General features: G+C 38.3%; 1 protein-coding gene across 7 annotated transcripts in view; it reads left to right on the top strand.

Annotated features, from left to right (window-relative positions):
• LTBP1 (latent transforming growth factor beta binding protein 1) overlaps positions 1–1,071 on the top strand; it is a 429,217-nt gene extending 428,146 nt beyond the window's left edge. For all 7 annotated transcript variants that reach the window (XM_082641886.1, XM_082641887.1, XM_082641888.1 and 4 more), the window contains one exon: positions 82–1,071. In XM_082641886.1, coding sequence (XP_082498012.1) covers positions 82–263 — 182 coding nt within the window. In that variant the 3' untranslated portion in view covers positions 264–1,071. The remainder of the gene's footprint in view (positions 1–81) is intronic.
• Positions 1,072–21,242: the final 20,171 nt, after the last annotated feature.

Here is a 21,242-nt window from a genome sequence, read left to right on the forward strand (position 1 = left end):
TGCCTCAGGTAGGGTGTAGGTTGCATTTCCTCCCGGAGTGATGTTGAAGCTTGCTAACCTGCGTGGTTTGGCTTATTGCAGATGTCAACGAATGTGATGAGTTGAACAACCGGATGTCTCTCTGCAAGAATGCCAAGTGTATCAACACCGAAGGTTCCTATAAGTGTGTGTGTCTGCCCGGCTTTGTACCTTCCGACAAGCCAAACTACTGCACTCCATTGAATACCGCCTTGAATTTAGAAAAAGACAGTGACCTGGAGTAAAAGTGAAGCCACATAACCTAAGCCTGTATACTCTGCACTGTGTAAAGGAGAAAGAGAAATGTATTATACTTCAGACATTTCACTTGACCCAGAATGTTGGAAATATGGAAACATCATGGAGTTGTATATCCTCAGAAGCGAAAGGATTCAGTGTGAGCCTGACTTGTGTGACAGACCAAATGGACATTTCTCTGAAAAAACAGTATATATAGTCTGTTCATATGTAAAATTCAGTGGAAAAGAGGCAGAACAGTGCTATTATTTTAAACAGAAGGTTGTATTATTATGTTTTTTGTTTTGATATTTTTTACTATTGCTTGATTAAATCTGGCATTTAAATAGTGGTGGAAATATTTTATATAATTTTCATTTTTTGGTTATGCAGTTCCTTGGCTACTGTTTCTCTCTTTCAAATGTCAAGTGCAAAAGCCTTTGATAAAATATTGTTTAAACTATTATAAGTATTGTTACACAGGGTTATGCTATTCCTGGTCTGGAACATTTTTAAAATCCAAATTGTCCTGTGGAGCAGGCAGTGATTGATGATTGTTTCAAAACTTTTATACACATTTGGAGAAAAGTACTTTATATTTACAATGTGGTATCTGATTTTAATGTCCATTTTTAGCCAAGCTGCTGGTAGGTGTTAATTGGATCCCTTTCCTATAATGAAATGGAAGAACTAATGAGCTTACATTAGTACTATAATGTGTAAAGTAGGACCAGCAAATTTTAAAACTTGATGATCCCAATATATTTACCATTGTATGTTAAAGCAAAATAAATCACCATTTTTTTAGAAAATTTCTACATCCGAGTAATGTCAATGACTATATGCACACAAGTTGTTCCCAACCACCCCACTCTATCGATGGTCTTCTATGAATGTAGAGTCTTTCACAGGTTAATTATTACATTTGTTAGATACTGTTATGGGTGGAATTGTGTCCCCGGATTTCATGTTGAGTCATGTCCCCTCAGTACCTCAGACTATGACTGTATTTTTAGATGAGATAATTAAGGTTGAAGAAGGTCAGCAGGGTGGGCCCTAATCCAATAGGACTGGTGCTCTTATATGAAACTAGGACATACACAGGAACATCCTGGGAAGGCACAGGGGGCCGACAGCCATCTACAAGCCAAGGAGAGAGGCCTAAGAAGAAAATTCTGTAATACCTCGATCTTGAACTTCTAGCCTCCAGAATTAAAAAATAAATAAATTTAAGCCACCCAGTATGTGGCACTTTGACAGCCTTTGGTAAATGAATACAGATGCATAACATAGGAAGAATAGCTTTCAATGTTCCAAGCCTTACTTAATACAAATCTACAGTCATACAGTTGTCTTATTTAACCTGAATTTCAGGATCTTTTTTTTTTAAGACTTTTCTGATGTGGACCATTTTCAAAGTCTCTATTGAATTTGTTACAATATTGCATCTGTTCCATGTTTTGGCTTTTTGGCGTGAGGAATGTGGGATCCCAGCTCCCCAACCAGGGATCAAACCCACAGCCCCTGCATTGGAAGGCGAAGTCCCAACCACTGGACCACTGGGGAAATCCCTCAGAATCATTTTTAATAAGAGCATCTGAGTTTTCAAAAACAAACCATGGATAGGCATACTCAGCAGAAAATATCCCCATTTAACATTTTCTTGTAAGACAGGCTTTTGGATTTTAGTATCTGCCATAGGAGGAATGGGACATCTAAAATGTCCATGTCCTCTACCACCGAGAGTCCTATGACCGGGCACCAACCACTGTCCCTGCCTTCCCAGGATCTTGCATGGGCCGTGCAACTGCACACCCCCTGTCAAGGGGATAATGGCCAGCACACGGTAAGGAAAGAGACACCCAAACTAAAAGCAGCTCTCACACCAAAAAAATATTAAACCCACACAACCTACACAGGGACACTCCCACTTATAAACAGACCTCCAAGATTACAGTAGATAATTGTTTCTCCTCAACTCACAGAGTAAGTGAAATACAGTATAAGCAAAATGAAGAAGCAGAGGAATCACTCCCACTTAAAAGACCAAGAGAATTCCCCTGAAGGAACAAACAATGCAACAGACCTCTTCAGTCTAATAGACACCGAGTTCAAAAAGGAGGTAATGAAAATACTGAAGGAATTAAGAAAGGCTATCAACAGAAATGCAGATTACTGTAAAAAGGAACTCGAAATTAAGGTGGAGCCAAGAAAAATTAGAAAATTCATTTGCCAAGACAAAAGCTGAGCTCAAGGCAATGAATAGCAGGATGAATACATTAAGTCCCCTACATACGAACCTTCAAGTTGCAAACTTTCCAAGATGTGAACATGCGTTCCATCAACGTCAGGCGTGAATGAAATTGCAGCTTACCCTCCATCTCCTATTGCTGATGATCCTTCGGCTCTACCATCTCCCACCTCCTCTCCCTCCTCCAGTCAGTAACTCTTCTTGCCTGTTCACTCAACACCAGCCCCTGTATGCCAGCTGTTGTACTGTACTACTGTACTTCTCAAGGTACTGTACTGTAAGATTAAAAATGTTTTATTTTTGTGTTTGTTTTTTATGTATTATTTGTAAATACATTATTATGTATTATTTGAAAAGTATTATAAACCTATTATACTACAGTACTATATAGCTGATTGTGTTAGTTGGGTACCTAGGCTAACTTTGTTGGACTTATAAACAAATGAGACTTAATGAATGCACTCTTGGAACAGAACTCATTTGTATGTAGGGGGCTTACTGTACATAATGCAGAAGAAAGAATAAGTGATCTGCAAGATAGAATGCAGTGATGGAAATTACCCAATCAGAACAGGAGACGGCCAAATGAAAAAAAATGAAAGCAATATAAGAGACCTATGGAATAACATAATAAGTATGACCAATATAATGTAAAAAAATATAAAGCTTGCCAGTCTATGCATAATAGGGATTTCAGAAAGAGAAGAAAGAGAAGGGGGGATTAAAAATGTATTTGAAGGGCTTCCCTGGCAGCGCAGTGGTTGAGAGTCCGCCTGCCGATGCAGGGGACATGGGTTTGTGCCCCGGTCCAGGAAGATCCCACATGCCATGGAGCGGCTGGGCCCGTGAGCCATGGCTGCTGAGCCTGCGTGTCCAGAGCCTGTGCTCCGCAACAGGAGAGGCCACAACAGTGAGAGGCCTGCGTACCACAAAAAAAAAAAAAAAAAAAAAAAATGTATTTGAAGAAATTATGGCTGAAAACTTCTCAAACCTAAAGAAGGAAACAGATATCCAGATACAGGAAGCACAGAGGGTCCCAAACAGTCCTACACCAAGACATATTATAATAAAATTGGAAGAAGTTAAAGATAAAGAGAGGATTCTAAAGGCAGCAAGAAAAGAAGTTAATTACAAGGGAACCCCCTATAGGGCTATCAGCTGATTTCTCTACAGAAATGCTGCAGGCCAGAAGGAGGGAGTGGCAAAATATATTCAAAGTCTTGAAAGGGAAAAATCTGCAACCTAGAATACTCTACCCTGCAATATTATCACTTAGGAGGAGAGAAAGAATTTCTCAGGGACTTCCCTGGTGGTATAAAGAATCTGCCTTCCAATGCAGGGGTCAAAGTTCTGATCCCTGGTCAGGGAACTAAGATCCCACATGCTGCGGGGCAATTAATCCCGCACACCGCAACTAATGAGTTCACTCCCCTCAACTAGAGAGCCCACATGCCGCAAACTACAGAGCCCACTCTCTCTGGGGCCTGCGCACCACAACTAGAGAAGAGAAAACCTGCACACCACAACCAGAGAGAAGCCTATGCACTGCAACAAAGAGCCCGTGCACCACATGAAAGATCCCGCATGCCACAACTAAGACCTAACACAGCCATAAAAGTAAAATAAATTTTTTAAAAAAGCAAAAACTAGAAGAATACAGCAATATTAAACCTATCTTAAAAGAAATATTGAAAGGTCTTCCCTAAATAGAAAAGAAGCAAGAAGATATAGGAAAGAGGGAATCACAATTGGAAAGTAAATCACTTAAGCCGGTTTACAGATCAAAAAGAAAAAATAACCTATTTGTGAAAGCAATGATAAACATAAGGAACAGCAAAAGGATAAACATGAAGCTGTAAAAAAAGGACATCAAAATCACAACATGTGGGGAAGGAGAATAAGAAAATGTAATTATTTTTTTTCCTTCTTACAATGTCTATTCTAAGACTATCAGTCTAAAGCAAGCAGTTATAGAAAGGGGTCAGCATACCTGAAAAACAGGGTAACCACAAATCAATAACATACAACAGATTCATAAAAGCCAAAAATAAGAGAATGCAAACATAAAAGGAACATCAAACCATAAAAAGAAGAAAAGAAAAAGAAACAAAGAAGAAACATAGAATCAACTGGAAAACAAGGTTTAAAATGGCAATAAATACAGATGTATCAATAATTACCTTAAATGTCAATGGACTGAATGCTCCAATCAAAAGACAGAGTGGCCAACGACCAGCAAGCTACAATGCTGGACACCCTATGCCAAACAACTAGCAAGACAGGAACACAACCCCACCCATTAGCAGAGAGGCTGCCTAAAATCATAATAAGGCCACAGACACCCCAAAACACACCACCAGATGTGGACCTGCCCACCAGAAAGACAAGATCCAGCCTCATCCACCAGAACACAGGCACTAGTCCCCTCCACCAGGAAGCCTACAAAATCCACTGAACCAACTTTAGCCACGGGACAGACACCAAAAACAACGGGAACTACAAACCTGCAGCCTGCAAAAAGAAGACCCCAAACACAGTAAGTTAAGCAAAATGAGAAGACAGAAAACACACAGCAAATGAAGTAGCAAGATAAAAACCCACCAGACCTAACAAATGAAGAGGAAATAGGCAGTCTACCTGAAAAAGAATTCAGAATAATGGTAGTAAAGATGATCCAAAATCTTGGAAATAGAATAGAGGAAATGCAAGAAACATTTAACAAGGACCTAGAAAAACTAAAGATGAAACAAGCAACGATGAACAACACAATAAATAAAATTAAAAATACTCTAGAAGGGATCAATAGCAGAATAACTGAGGCAGAAGAACGGATAAGTGACCTGGAAGATAAAATAGTGGAAATAACTACTGCAGAGCAGAATAAAGAAAACAGAATGAAAATAATAGAGGACAGTCTCAGAGACCTCTAGGACAACATTAAACACACTAACATTTGAATTATAGGGGTTCCAGAAGAAGAAAAGAAAGGGACTGAGAAAATGTTTGAAGAGTTTATAGTTGAAAACTTCCCTAATATGAGAAAGGAAATAGTTAATCAAGTTCAGGAAGCACAGAGTCCCATACAGGATAAATCCAAGGAGAAACATGCCAAGACACATATTAATCAAACTGTCAAAAATTAAATACAAAGAAAACATATTAAAAACAGCAAGGGAAAAACAACAAGTAACACACAAGGGAATCCCCATAAGGTTAACAGCTGATCTTTCAGCAGAAACTCTGCAAGCCAGAAGGGACTGGCAGGACATATTTAAAGTGATGAAGGAGAAAAACCTGCAACCAAGATTACTCTACCCAGCAAGGATCTCATTCAGATTTAATGGAGAAATTTAAACCTTTACAGACAAGTAAAAGCTGAGAGAGTTCAGCACCACCAAACCAGCTTTACAACAAATGCTAAAGGATCTGCTCTAGGCAAGAAACACAAGACAAGGAAAAGACCTACAATAACAAACCCAAAACAATTAAGAAAATGGGAATAGGAACATACATATCGATAATTACCTTAAATGTAAATGGATTAAATGCACCAACCAAAAGACACAGACTCTCTGAATAGATACAAAAACAAGATCCATATATATGCTGTCTACAAGAGACCCACTTCAGACCTAGAGACACATACAGACTGAAAGTGAGGGGATGGAAAAAGATATTCCAGGCAAATGGAAACCAAAAGAAAGCTGGAGTAGCAATTCTCATATCAGACAAAATAGACTTTAAAATAAAGACTATTAAAAGAGATAAAGAAGGACACTACCTAATGATCAAGGGATCGATCCAAGAAGAAGATATAACAATTGTAAATATTTATGCACCCAACATAGGAGCACCTCAATACATAAGGCAAATACCAACAGCCATAAAAGGGGAAATCGACAGTAACACATTCAAAGTAGGAGACTTTAACACCCCACTTTCACCAACGAACAGATAATCCAAAATGAAAATAAATAAGGAAACACAAGCTTTAAATGATACATTAAACAAGATGGACTTAGTTGATATCTATAGGACATTCCATCCAAAAACAACAGAATACACATTTTTCTCAAGTGCTCATGGAACATTCTTCAGGATAGATCATATCTTGGGTCACAAATCAAGCCTTGGTAAATTTAAGAAAATTGAAATTGTATCAAGTATCTTTTCTGACCACAACGCTATGAGACTAGATATCAATTACAGGAAAAGAGCTGTAAAAAATACAAACACATGGAGGCTAAACAATACACTACTTAATAACGAAGTGATCACTGAAGAAATCAAAGAGGAAATCAAAAAATACCTAGAAACAACTGACAATGGAGACACAACAACCCAAAACCTATGGGATGCAGCAAAAGCAGTTCTAAGAGGGAAGTTTATAGCAGTACAATCCTACCTTAAGAAACAGGAAACATCTCGAATAAACAACCTAAGCTTGCACCTAAAGCAATTAGAGAAAGAAGAACAAAAAAACCCCAAAGTTAGCAGAAGGAAAGAAATCATAAAGATCAGATCAGAAATAAAAATAAATGAAGGAAATGACAGCAAAGATCAATAAAATTAAAAGCTGGTTCTTTGAGAAGATAAACAAAATTGATAAACCATTAGCCAGACTCATCAAGAAAAAAAGGGAGAAGATTCAAATCAATAGAATTAGAAATGAAAAAGGAGAAGTAACAACTGACACTGCAGAAATACAAAGGATCATGAGAGATTACTACAAGCAACTCTATGCCAATAAAATGGACAACCTGGAAGAAATGGACAAATTCTTAGAAATGCACAACCTGCCAAGACTGAATCAGGAAGAAATAGAAAATATGAATAGACCAATCACAAGCACTGAAATTGAAACTGTGATTAAAAATCTTCCAACAAACAAAAGCCCAGGACCAGATGGCTTTACAGGCGAATTCTATCAAACATTTAGAGAAGAGCTAACACCTATCCTTCTCAAACTCTTCCAAAATATAGCAGAGGGAGGAACATTCTCAAACTCATTCTACGAGGCCACCATCCCCCTATACCAAAACCAGACAAGGATGTCACAAAGAAAGAAAACTACAGGCCAATATCACTGATGAACATAGATGCAAAAATCCTCAACAAAATACTAGCAAACAGAATCCAACAGCACATTAAAAGGATCATACAGCATGATCAGGTGGAGTTTATTCCAGGAATGCAAGGATTCTTCAATATACGCAAATCAATCAATGTGATGCAGCATATTAACAAACTGAAGGAGAAAAACCATATGGTCATCTCAATAGATGCAGAGAAAGCTTTCAACAAAATTCAACACCCATTTACGATAAAAACCCTCCAGAAAGTAGGCATAGAGGGAATTTTCCTCAACATAATAAAGGCCATATATGACAAACCCACAGCCAACATCGTCCTCAATGGTGAAAAACTGAAAGCATTTCCACTAAGATCAGGAACAATACAAGGTTGCCCACTCTCACCACTCTTATTCAACATAGTTTTGGAAGTTTTAGCCACAGCAACCAGAGAAGAAAAGGAAATAAAAGGAATCCAAATCGGAAAAGAAGAAGTAAAGCTGTCACTGTTTGCAGATGACATGATACTATACATAGAGAATCCTAAAGATGCCACCAGAAAACTACTAGAGCTAACCAATGAATTTGGTAAAGTAGCAGCATACAAAATTAATGCACAGAAACCTCTGGCATTCCTATACACTAATGTTGAAACATCTGAAAATGAAATCAAGAAAACACTCCCATTTACCACTGCAACAAAAAAAATAAAATATCTAGGAATAAACCTACCTAAGGAGACAAAAGACCTGTATGCAGAAAACTATAAGACACTGATGAAAGAAATTAAAGAGGATACAAACAAATGGAGGGATATACCATGTTCTTGGATTGGAAGAATCAACATTGTGAAAATGACTCTACTACGCAAAGCAATCTACAGATTCAATGCAATCCCTATCAAACTACCACTGGCATTTTTCACAGAACTAGAACAAAAAATTTCAAAATTTGTATGGAAACACAAAAGACCCCGAATAGCCAAAGCAATCTTGAGAACAAAAAGCGGAGCTGGAGGAATCAGGCTCCCTGACTTCAGACTACACTACAAAGCTACAGTTATCAAGACAGTATGGTACTGGCACAAAAACAGAAAGATAGATCAATGGAACAGGATAGAAAGCCCAGAGATAAACCCACACACATATGGTCACCTTATCTTTTTTTTTTTTTTTTTTTGCGGTACACGGGCCTCTCACTGTCGTGGCCTCTCCCGCTGCGGAGCACAGGCTCCGGACGCGCAGGCCCAGCGGCCATGGCTCACGGGCCCAGCCGCTCCGCGGCACACAGGATCCTCCCAGACCGGGGCACGAACCCGCGTCCCCTGCATCGGCAGGCGGACCCTCAACCACCGCGCCACCAGGGAAGCCCGTCACCTTATCTTTGATAAAGGAGGCAGGAATGTACAGTGGAGAAAGGACAGCCTCTTCAATAAGTAGTGCTGGGAAAACTGGACAGGGACATGTAAAAGTATGAGATTAGATCAATCCCTAACACCATACACAAAAATAAGGTCAAAATGGATTAAAGACCTAAATGTAAGGCCAGAAACTATCAAACTCTTAGAGGAAAACATAGGCAGAACACTCTATGACATACATCACAGCAAGATCCTTTTGACCCACCTCCTAGAGAAATGGAAATAAAGACAAAAATAAACACATGGGACCTAATGAAACTTAAAAGCTTTTGCACAGCAAAGGAAACCATAAACAAGACCAAAAGACAACCCTCAGAATGGGAGAAAATATTTGCAAATGAAGCAACTGACAAAGGATTAATCTCCAAAATTTACAATCAGCTCATACAGCTCAATAACAAAAAAACAAACAACCCAATCCAAAAATGGGCAGAAGACCTAAATAGACATTTCTCCAAATAAGATATACAGACTGCCAACAAACACATGAAAGAATGCTCAACATCATTAATCATTAGAGAAATGCAAATCAAAACTACAATGAGATATAATTTCACACTGGTCAGAATGGCTATCTTCAAAAAATCTAGAAACAATAAATGCTGGAGATGGTGTGGAGAAAAGGGAACACTCTTGCACTGCTGGTGGGAATGTGAATTGGTACAGCCACTATGGAGAACAGTATGGAGGTTCCTTAAAAAACTAAAAATAGAACTACCATATGACTCAGCAATCCCACTACTGGGCATATACCCTGAGAAAACCATAATTCAAAAGGAGTCCTGTACCAAAATGTTCATTGCAGCTCTATTTACAATAGCCAGGAGATGGAAACAACCTAAGTGTCCATCATCGGATGAATGGATAAAGAAGATGTGGCACATATATACAATGGAATATTACTCAGCCATAAAAAGAAACGAAATTGAGTTATTTGTAGTGAGGTGGATGGACCTAAAATCTGTCATACAGAGTGAAGTAAGTCAGAAAGAGAAAGACAAATACTGGATGCTAACACATATATATGGAATCTAAGAAAAAAAAATGTTATGAAGAACCTAGGGGTAAGATAGGAATAAAGACACAGACCTACTAGAGAATGGACTTGAGGATATGGGGAGCGGGAAGGGTAAGCTGGGACAAAGTGAGAGAGTGGCATGGACATATATACACTACCAAACATAAAACAGATAGCTAGTGGGAAGCAGCCGCATAGCACAGGGTGATCAACTCGGTGCTTTGTGACTACCTAGAGGGGTGGGATAGGGAGGGTGGGAGGAAGGGAGACACAAGAGGGAAGAGATATGGGGACATATGTATATGTATAACTGATTCACTTTGTCATAAAGCAGAAAAGAACACACCATTGTAAAGCAATTATACTCCAATAAAGTTGTAAAAAAAAAAAAAAGAGCGGCAGACTGGATAAAAAAAGAAACCTACAATATGCTGCCTACAAGAGACCCACCTTAGGGGAAAGAACACACATAGATCGAAAGTGAGGGGATACAAAAAGACATTTCATGCAAATAGAAATGACAAGAAAGCAGGAGTCACAATACTCATATCAGACAAAATAGACTTTAAAACAAATGCCCTAAAGAAAGATAAAGAAGGACACTGTATAATGATAAAAGGATCAATACAAGAAGAGGATTTTACACTCATCAACATATATACACCTGATATAGGAGCACCCAAATACATAAAACAAATACTAACAGACAGAAAGGGAGACATTGATGGGAATACAATAATAGTAGGAGTCTTTAACACCACATTCACATCAATGCACAGATCTTCTAGACAGAAGATCAATAAGGCAAGAGAGATCCTGAATGATACAATAGAACAGTTAGACTTAATTGATATTTTCAGGACATTACATCCAAAAAAACCAGAATACAGATTCTTTTCAAGTGCACATGGAACATTCTCTAGGATTGACCATATACTAGAGCACAAAACTAACCTCAACAAAGTTAAGATTATAGAAAGTGTGTCAAGCATCTTCTCTGATCACAACAGCATGAAACTAGAAATCAATCACAGGAAAAGAAATGAGAAAAAATGATTACATAAAGACTAAACAACATGCTACTAAAAACCACTGGGTCAATTAGGAAATCAAAAAGGAAATTAAAAAATACCTTGAGACACATGACAGTGAAAACACAGCCATACAAAATCTATGGGATGTAGCAAAAGTGGTTCTTAGAGGGAAGTTCATAGTGGTACAGGCCCTCCTCAAAAAGAAGAAAAACCTCAAATAGACAACATAAACTACCACCTAAAGGAATTAGAAAAAGATTGACATATATACACTAATATGTATAAAATAGAAAACAAGAATCTGCTGTATAAAAAATCAAATAAAATTTTAAAAAGAATTAGAAAAAGAAGAATAAAACCTAAAGTCAGCAGAAGGAAGGAAATAATAAAGATCAGAGAGGCAATAAATAAAATAGAGATTTAAAAAATAGAAAAAATATCAATAAAACCAAGAGCTAGTTCTTTGAAAGGGTAAACAAAACTGAAAAACCTCTGGCCAGGCTCACCAAGAAGAAAAGAGAGAACCCAAATAAACAAAATAAGAAATGAAAAAGGAGAAATCTCAACTGATACTGCAGAAATACAAAAAAAATAAGAGAATACTATGAACAATTATATGGCAAGAAATTTAACAACCTAGAAGAAATGGAGGGCTTCCCTGGTGGCGCAGTGGTTGGGGGTCCGCCTGCCGATGCAGGGGACACGGGTTCGTGCCCCGGTCCGGGAGGGTCCCACATGCCGTGGAGCGGCTGGGCCCGTGAGCCATGGCCGCTGAGCCTGCGCGTCCGGAGCCTGTGCTCCGCAACGGGAGAGGCCACAACAGTGAGAGGCCCGTGTACCGCAAAAAAAAAAAAGAAAAGAAAAAAAGAAAAAAAAAAAAAAAGAAATGGACAACTTTCTAGAAACATACAGCCCACCAAAATTGAATCAAGAAGAAATAGATTTTTTTTAAATCCCTATAAATAAAAGCCCAGGGGCCTCCCTGGTGGCGCAGTGGTTGAGAGTCCGCCTGCCGATGCAGGGGATACGGGTTCGTGCCCCGGTCCGGGAGGATCCCATATGCCGCGGAGCGGCTGGGCCCGTGAGCCATGGCCGCTGAGCCTGCGCATCCGGAGCCTGTGCTCCGCAACGGGAGAGGCCACAACAGTGAGAGGCCCGCATACCGCAAAAAAAATAAAAAATAAAAAAATAAAATAAAAGCCCAGGACCAGATGGTTTAACAGGCAATTTCTACCAAACATACAAAGAAGAACTTATACTGATCCTTCTCAAACTCTTTCAAAAGATTAAGAGAAGGGAACACCCCCAAAGACATTCTATGAAGCAACCATCACCCTGATACCAAAACCAGAAAAAGATACCACCAAAAAAGAAAATTACAGGCCAATATCTTTGATGACGATAAACGCAAAAATTCAACAAAATATTAGCAAACCAAATCCAACAACTCATAAAAAAAAGATCACACACCACAACCAAGTAGGATTCATCCCAAGTTCACAAGGATGGTTTGACATACACAAATCAATGTAATACACCACATTAACAAAAGAAAAGTCAAAAACCACATGATCTTCTCAACAGATGGAGAAAAAGAATTTGATAAAATTCAATCTCCATTCATGATAGATACTCTTACCAAAGTGGGTAGAGACGGAACACATCTCAACATAGTAAAAGCTATTTATGACAAACCCACAGCCAACACAATACTCAATGGTGAAAAGCTGAAAGCCTTCCCGCTAAAATCTGGAACAAGACAAGGATGCCCATTCTCACGTCTTCTCTTCAACATAGTATTGGAAGTTCTAGCCACATCAATCAGACAAGAAAAAGAAATAAAAGGTATCCAAATTGGAAGGGAAGAGGTAAAACGGACACTATTTGCAGATGACATGATACTATATATAGAAAACCCTAAGGACTCAAAAGAGAATGATACTATATATAGAAAACCCTAAGGACACAAAAACTACTAGAACTGATAAATGAATTCAGCAAAGTAGCAGGATACAAGATTAACATTCAGAAATCAGTTGCATTTCTCTATACTAACAATGAAATATCAGAAAAGGAATGTAAAACAACATCTTTTAAAATCGCACCCAATATATATACATATATCTCTATATATGAAAGACTTATATGCTGAGAACTACAAAACATTAATAAAGCAAATTAAAGAGGATTCAAAGAAATGGAAAGATATCCCATGATCTTCAACTGGAAGAATTAATATTGTTAAAATGCCCATACTATTCAAAGCAATCTACAGATTTAATGTGATCCCTATCAAATTAGCTATGACATTTTTCACAGGACTAGAACAAATAATCCAAAAATTTATATGGAACCATAAAAGACCCAGAATTGCCAAAGCAATCCTGAGGAAAAAAAGACAAAGCAGGAGGCATAACCCTCCCCGACTTCAGACAATACTACAAAGCTAAAGTAATCAAAATTGTGTGATATTGGTACAAAAACAGACATATGGATCAATGGAAAAGAATAGAGAGCCCAGAAATAAACCCACACACCTACAGTCAATCTTCAAGAGAGGAGGCAAGAATATAAAATGGGAAAAAGACAGTCTCTTCAGCAAGTGGTGCTGGGAAAGTTGGACAGGTGGATGTAAATCAATGAAGTTAGAACACACCCTGACACCATACACAAAAATAAACTCAAAATGGCTTAAAGACTTAAACATAAGACATGACACCATGAAAACTCCTAGAAGAGAACATAGGCAAAACATTCTCTAACATAAATCATACCAATGTTTTCTTAGGTCAGTCTCCCAAGGTAACAGGAGTAAAAACAAAACTAAAAAAACGGGACCTAATCAAACATAAAAGCTTTTGCACAGCAAAGGAAACCATGAACAAAATGAAAAGACAACCTACGAAATGGGGGAAAATATTTGCAAATAATGATATCAACAAGGGCTTAATCTCCAAAATATACAAACAGCTCATACAATTCAACAACACAAAAACAAACAACCCAACTGAAAAATGGGCAAAAGACCTAAACAGACATTTCTCCACAGAAGACATACAGGTGGCCAGTAGGCACCTGAAAAGATGCTCAACATCACTAATTATTGGAGAAATGCAAATCAAAACTACAATGAGGTACCATCTCATAGTAGCCAGAATGGCCATCATTAAAAAATCTACAAATAACAAATGCTGGAGAGGGTGTGGAGAAAAGGGAACTTTCCTACACTGTTGGTGGGAATGTAAGTTGGTACAGCCACTATGGAAAACAGTATGGAGGTTCCTCAGAAAACTAAAAATAAAATTACCATATGATCCAGCAATCCCAGTCCTGGGCATACATCCAGACAAAACTATAATTCAAAAGATACATGCACCCCCTATGTTCATAGAAGTGCTGTTCACAATAGCCAAGACATGGAAACAACCTAAATGTCTATCAACAGAGGAATGGATAAAGATGTAGTACATATATACAATGGAATACTACGCAGCTATAAAAAAAGAATGAAATAACGCCATTTGCAGCAACACGGATGCAACTAGAGATTATCATACTAAGTGAAGTCAGAAAGACAAATACCATATATCACATCACTTATATGTTGAATCTAAAATATGGCACAAATGAACCTATCTACAAAGCAGAAACAGACTCACAGACATAGAGAACAGACTTGTTGCCAAGGGGGAAGAAGGGAGGGAGGGAGATGGACTGGGAGTTTGCGGTTAGTAGATGTGAATGATTATATTTAAAATGGATAAACAACAAGGTCCTACTGTATAGCACAGGGAACCATATCCCATCTCCTGGGATAAACCATAATGGAAAAGAATATAAAAAAGAATGTATATATGTGTATAACTGAGTCACTCTGCTGTACAGCAGAAATTAGCACAACATTGTAAATCAATTATACTTCAGATAGATAGATAGATAGATAAAATGTCCATGTCCTAATCCCTAGAGCCTGTGAATGTTACCGTATATGTCAAAGGGGAATTAAGGTTGGTAATCAGCTGGCTTTAAAATAGAAATTATCCAGATGGGCCCCCTGTAACTGCAAGAGTGGAAGGAAAAGGCAGCAGGAGAGGAGAGTCAGGGGGATGTGTGACTACAGAAGAAGTCAGATGCGATATGAGACTGCCTGCCACTGGTGGCTTTGAAGATGGAGAAAAGGGGAGACAGCAGGAGCCAAGAAATGTGGATAATCTCAATCAGCTGGAAAGGCAAGGTGTGGTTATTCTTGCCTAGCGCCTCCAGAATGCAACACTGCGGACACCTTGATTTTAGCCTAGTGAAGCTTGTGTCAACCTCTAACCTATATCACTGTAAGATAACAAATGTGTGTTGTTTGAAGCCACTTAAGTTTGTGGTAATTTGTTGCAGCAGCACTAGAAAGCTAAATCAATAACCCATCGTCATAGAATGTACCTATCTCAACATTTTTCAACTAATGTTTATATAGTAAAGATTCATATCCCCACAATTCAATACAGCATTTTAAATGATGTTGGCACAGTCTTGAGTTATATTCCAAATACAATAGTTGGAATCATAGATGTTTGAAGAGCACAAACACTATCGACCAAGTGGATGTGCACTGGGACATCACTGACACTGAGAAGCCTGGCACATCATATTTAGTATGACCAGCCACTATCTCCTGTGCTGGTCCTGAATGTATTTCCATATTGTTTCCCATGGCCAACTAGCTCTTGTTTTCTCCTAGTGATATGGAGTCAAATAAGATTGAGCAAGTGTCAAATTGTAGAGAAGGAATCCATGTGAGTAAGCAATCACAACAGAAAAGACTACTGCACACTAAGGAAACCTCACTGATGATCAAGAAGAGGTGTTTTAAGCGTATTACATTCCAGCATCATTTTATTGTGTTTTAATTGTATTTCTAGGAAAGTGATTGGGGAATTTTGGCTGCAGTGAATCATAAATTCTTTTAGCATTTTCACACAGAAACTTTAATTTTCACAGGTTACTAACATTAAGCAGGAGATGCCTATATATGTAATGAAGATACATAGACAAAATAGAAGTTACAGTTCAAGTTAAGTTTTGTTTCACAGCCCTGGAAAATTTTTTTATAATATATACGATTCTTTTAGCTCTTTTCAGTAGTTACACAATTTTACTTTTAATGCCAAATTGTCCTCCAAGTCTCAAGTTTGGGATTCTGTGACCGTGCTCCTAATTTATTAGCCGTGAAGAGACAGGCATGTAGTAAGTACCTTCTCATCCATTTTATTTAACCCAGTATGCTAATATATGTATTTTCCAGCTGCCTGAGTAAGGGGTCTCTTCCTCTGTCCATCCACAGAACTGTTCTCTGTACCTTAAAATACTAGCAGTTAGTAACATTCTATGCTTTTGGCATAAAAATGAAACATTGCTCCAAAACTAGACCTGGCTATCCAATTTAAGCCTATGCAATTTGAATTTACATTCTTCAACTCTGCAATATTTGTTGAAATGAGTACTAAGTACAAATCCAGCAAACCAAACCCTCAAGTGTATCAATGTTGTTTTGCATGATTTCATCATGTCTCTAAAAAAAAAATGTTTATAGGTTCAAAGAATACCATAGTTTAGCTTTAGTGTTTTCACACACAAAGGACTAATTTTCTTACTCTAACATGTATTTGAATTCTCCTGGTAAATCTTAATGTTCTCATATGGGCAAAAATAACTCTAAATGTAAAAAATAAGGTTCATGAACATTTCACTTGGGTCAACAGTACAAGAAGACAGTTAACATGCCTGTCAATGCCATATGCCCCTCCTTGTGGGGACAAATCATAACCATGGGTTTAGGAATTGCTCTAATAAGTGCAGCACTAAAACACTTTCTAATCATCTCTTTGACTCTCAAAGAAGAATTGATTTAAATATGTACTAGAACACCTATGATTTACTACTCAAATCTTTGGCAAGAAGGAAGTAAAGATTCTGGTCAATTTTGGGACAAGATGGTAGAGTAGAAGGACCTGAGCTCACCTCTTCTCATGAAGACACCAAAATCAAAACTAACTGCTGAACCACCACCAACAAGAAAGGACTGGAACCTACCAAAAAGATATTCTTCCAAAGACAAAGAAGAAGTCACAATGAGATGGTAGGGGAGAAGGGGTATATTTATGATACAATCAAATCCCTCACCTGCCAGGTGGGTGACCCACAAACTGGAAAATAATTATATCACAGCTCTCTCACAGGAGTGAGAGTTCCAAGCCCCACATCAGGCTCCCCGATCTGGGGGTCTGGTATCGGGAGGAGGAGCCCTGAGAGCATTTGGCTTTGAAGACCAGCAGGGCTTGATAGCAGGAACTCCACAGGACTGGGGGAAACAGAAGCACCACTCTTGGAGGGCGCACACAAGGTCTCATGTACACTGGGACCCAGGGGAAAAAGCAGTGACTTCATAGGAGCCTGGGACAGACCTACCTGCTGGTCTTGGAGGGTCTTGTGGGGAGTTGGGGGTGGCTGTGGCTCACTGCGGGGACAAGAGCACTGGTGGTGGAGTTACTGAGTACTCACTGGAGTGAGCTGTCCTGGAGGCCACCAATTTGACACCAAGACCTAACCCCACCCAACAGCCCAAAGGCTCCAGGGCTGGGACACCACAGGCCAGACAACCAACACGGCAGGAAAATATCCCCACCCATCAGCAGACAGGCAGCTTAAAGCTTCCCTGAGCCCACAGCCAGCACTAAACACATCCTTTGACATGGCCCTGCCCACCAGAGGGACAAGGCCCAGCTCCACCCACCAGTGGGCAGGCACCAGTCCCTTCCACCAGGAAGCCTGCACAAGACTCAGACTAGCCTCATGCACCAGGGAGCAGACACCAGAAGAAAGAGGAACTACAATCCTGAAGCCTATGGGACCACAAACACAGAAAGTTAGACAAAATGAGATGGCAGAGGAATATACTACAGACAAAGGAACAAGATTAAAATCTCCAGAAGAACAAAGTGAAGCAGAGATAGGCAATCTACGTGAAAAAGAACTCAGAGTTATGATAGTTAAAGATGATCCAAGATCTCAGGAAAAAAATGGAGGCACAGATTGAGAAGATACAAGAAATGTTTAACAAAGACCTAGAATATTTAAAAGACAAGCAGATGAACAATACAATAACTGAAATGAAAAATACACTAGAAGGAATCAATAGCAGAATAAATGAGGCAGAAGAATGGATAAGTGAGCTGGAAGACAGAAGGGTGGAAATCACTGCCACAGAACAGAATAAAGAAAAAAGAATGAAAAGAAATGAGGACAGCTTAAGAGACCTCTGGGACAACATTAATCACACCAACATTCCCATTACAAGGGTCCCAGAAGGAGAAGACAGAAAGGGTTTGAAAAAATATTTGATGAGATAATAGCTGAAAACTTCCTAACATGGGAAAGGAAATAGTCACCCAAGTCCAGGAAGCGCAGAGAGTCTCATAAAGGATAAACCCAAGGAGGAACAACCGTGACACTTATTAATCTAACTGACAAAAATTAAAGACAAGGAGAAAATATTGAAAGCAACAAGGGAAAAGCAACAAATAACATACAAGGGAATCCCCATAAGGCTATCAGCTGATTTTTCAGCAGAAACTCTGCAGGCCAGAAGGGAGTGTCATGATATATTTAAGGTGATGAAAGGGAAGAACCTACAACCAAGATTACTCTACCCAGCAAGGATCTCATTCAGATTCGACAGAGAAATTAAAACCTTTACAGACAAGCAAAAGCTAAGAAAATTCAGCACCACCAAACCAGCTTTACAACAAATGCTATAGGACTATAAAATACACAAAAGCACAACCACTTGTAGAGGATGCATGCACGTGACAATGTACAACAGACATGTGAACTAACTTACATGACTGGAGACATGAACACACGTTTGCATCTTTGAAAGTTCTCAACTTGAAGGTTGTAGGGGACTTACTGTATAGACTGTTATATCAAAATCTCATGATAACTGCAAACCAAAAATCTACAATAGATATACACACAAAGAAGAAACAGGAATCCAAACACAACATTAAAGACAGTCATCAAATCACAAGAGAACAAAAGAGGAAGAGAAGAAAAAAGACCTATGAAAACAATCCCAAAACAATAACAAAATGGCAATAAGAACATACATATCAATAATTACCTTAAATGTAAATGGATTAAATGCTCCAACCAAAAGACATAGACTGGCTAAATGGATAGAAAAACAAGACACATATATATGCTGTCTACAAGAGACCCACTTCAGATCTAGGGACACATACAGACTGAAAGTGAGGGGATAGAAAAATGTATCCCATGCAAATGGAAATCAAAAGAAAGCTGGAGTAGCAATACTCTTATCAGACAAAATAGACTTTAAAATAAAGACTATTACAAGAGACAAGGAAGGACAACATAATGATCAAGGAATCAATCAAGAAGAAGATATAACAATTTAAATATTTATGCACCCAACATAAGAGCACCTCAATATATAAGGCAAATGCTAACAGCCATAAAAGGAGAAACTGACAGTAACACAATAATAGAGAGGGGCTTTAACACCCCACTTACATCAGTGGGCAGATCATCCAGACAGAAAATCAATAAGAAAACACAGGCCTTAAATGACACATTAGATCAGATGGACTTAATTGATATTTATAGAGCATTCCACCTGAAAGCAGCAGAATACACTTCCTTCTCAGGAACAGATCGCACCTTGGGTCACAAATCAAGCATCGGTAAATTTTTTAAAATTGAAATCATATCAAGCATCTTTTCAACCACAACACTTTGAGATTAGAAATCAACTACAAGGAAAAAAAACTGTAAAAAACAAACACAGGGAGGCTAAACAATATGCTACTAAACAACCAATGGATCACTGAAGAAATTGAAGAGGAAATCAAAAAATTCCTAGGAATAAATGAAAACAAAAACACGAAGATCCAAAACGTATGGGACACAGCAAAAGTAGTTCTAAGAGTGAAGTTTAGAGCAATTCAATCTTACCTCAGGAAAAAAGAAATCTCAAAGAGCCTAACCTTACACCTAAAGCAACTAGAGAAAGAAGAACAAACAAAACCCAAAGTTAGCAGAAGGAAAGAAATCATAAAGATTAGAGGAGAAATAAACAAAATAGAGATGAAGGAAACAATAGAAACTATCAGTGAAATGAAAAGCTAGCTCTTTGAAAAGATAAACAAAATTGATAAACCTTTAGCCAGACTCATCAAGAAAAACAGGGAAAGGGCTTAAATCAATAAAAGTAGAAATGAAAAAGGAGAAGTTACAATGGACACCACAGAAACACAAAAGATCATAAAAGACTACTACAAGCAACTATATGCCAATAAAATGAACAACCTAGAAGAAATGGACAAATTCTTAGAAAGGTGTAATTCTCCCAAAACTGTACCAGGAAGAAATAGAGAATATGAACAGGCCAATCACAAGCACTGAAATTGAAGCTGTGATTTAAAAACTCCCAAAGAAAGTCTAGGACCAGATGACTTCACATATGAATTCTAGCAAACATTTAAAGAAGAGTTAGCACCTATCCTTCTGAAAGTATTTCAAAAAACTGCAGAGGAAGGAATGCTCCCAAACTAATTCTATGAGGCCACCATCACCCTGATACCAAAACCAGACAAAGATACCGCACACACAAAAAGGAAATTACAAGCCAATATCACTGATGAACATAGATGCAAAAATCCTCAACAAAATATTAGCAAACTAAATCCAACAATACATTATGGACCATACACCATGATCAAGTGGGGTTTATCACAGGGGGGCAAATATTCTTCAATATTTGCAAATCAATCAGTGTGATACACCACATTAAGAAACTGAAGAATAAAAACCATATGATCATCTCAATAAATGCAGAAAAAGCTTTTGACAAAATCCAACACCCATTTATGACAAAAACTCTCCAGAAAGTGGGCCTAGAGGTAACCTATCTCAACATAGTAAAGGCCATATATGACAAACCCACAGTTAACATCATTCTCAATGGTGAAAAACAAAGCATTTCCTCTAAGATCAGGAGCAAGACAAGGATGTCCACTCTCACCAGTTTATTCAATGTAGGTTTGGAAGTCCCAGCCACAGCAATCAGAGAAGAAAAAGAAAGAAAAGGAATCCAAATTGGAAAAGAAGAATCAAAACT

This window comes from Mesoplodon mirus (genome assembly GCF_964341445.2).
Source record: "Mesoplodon mirus genome assembly, chromosome: 14".
Taxonomy (NCBI): domain Eukaryota; kingdom Metazoa; phylum Chordata; class Mammalia; order Artiodactyla; family Ziphiidae; genus Mesoplodon; species Mesoplodon mirus.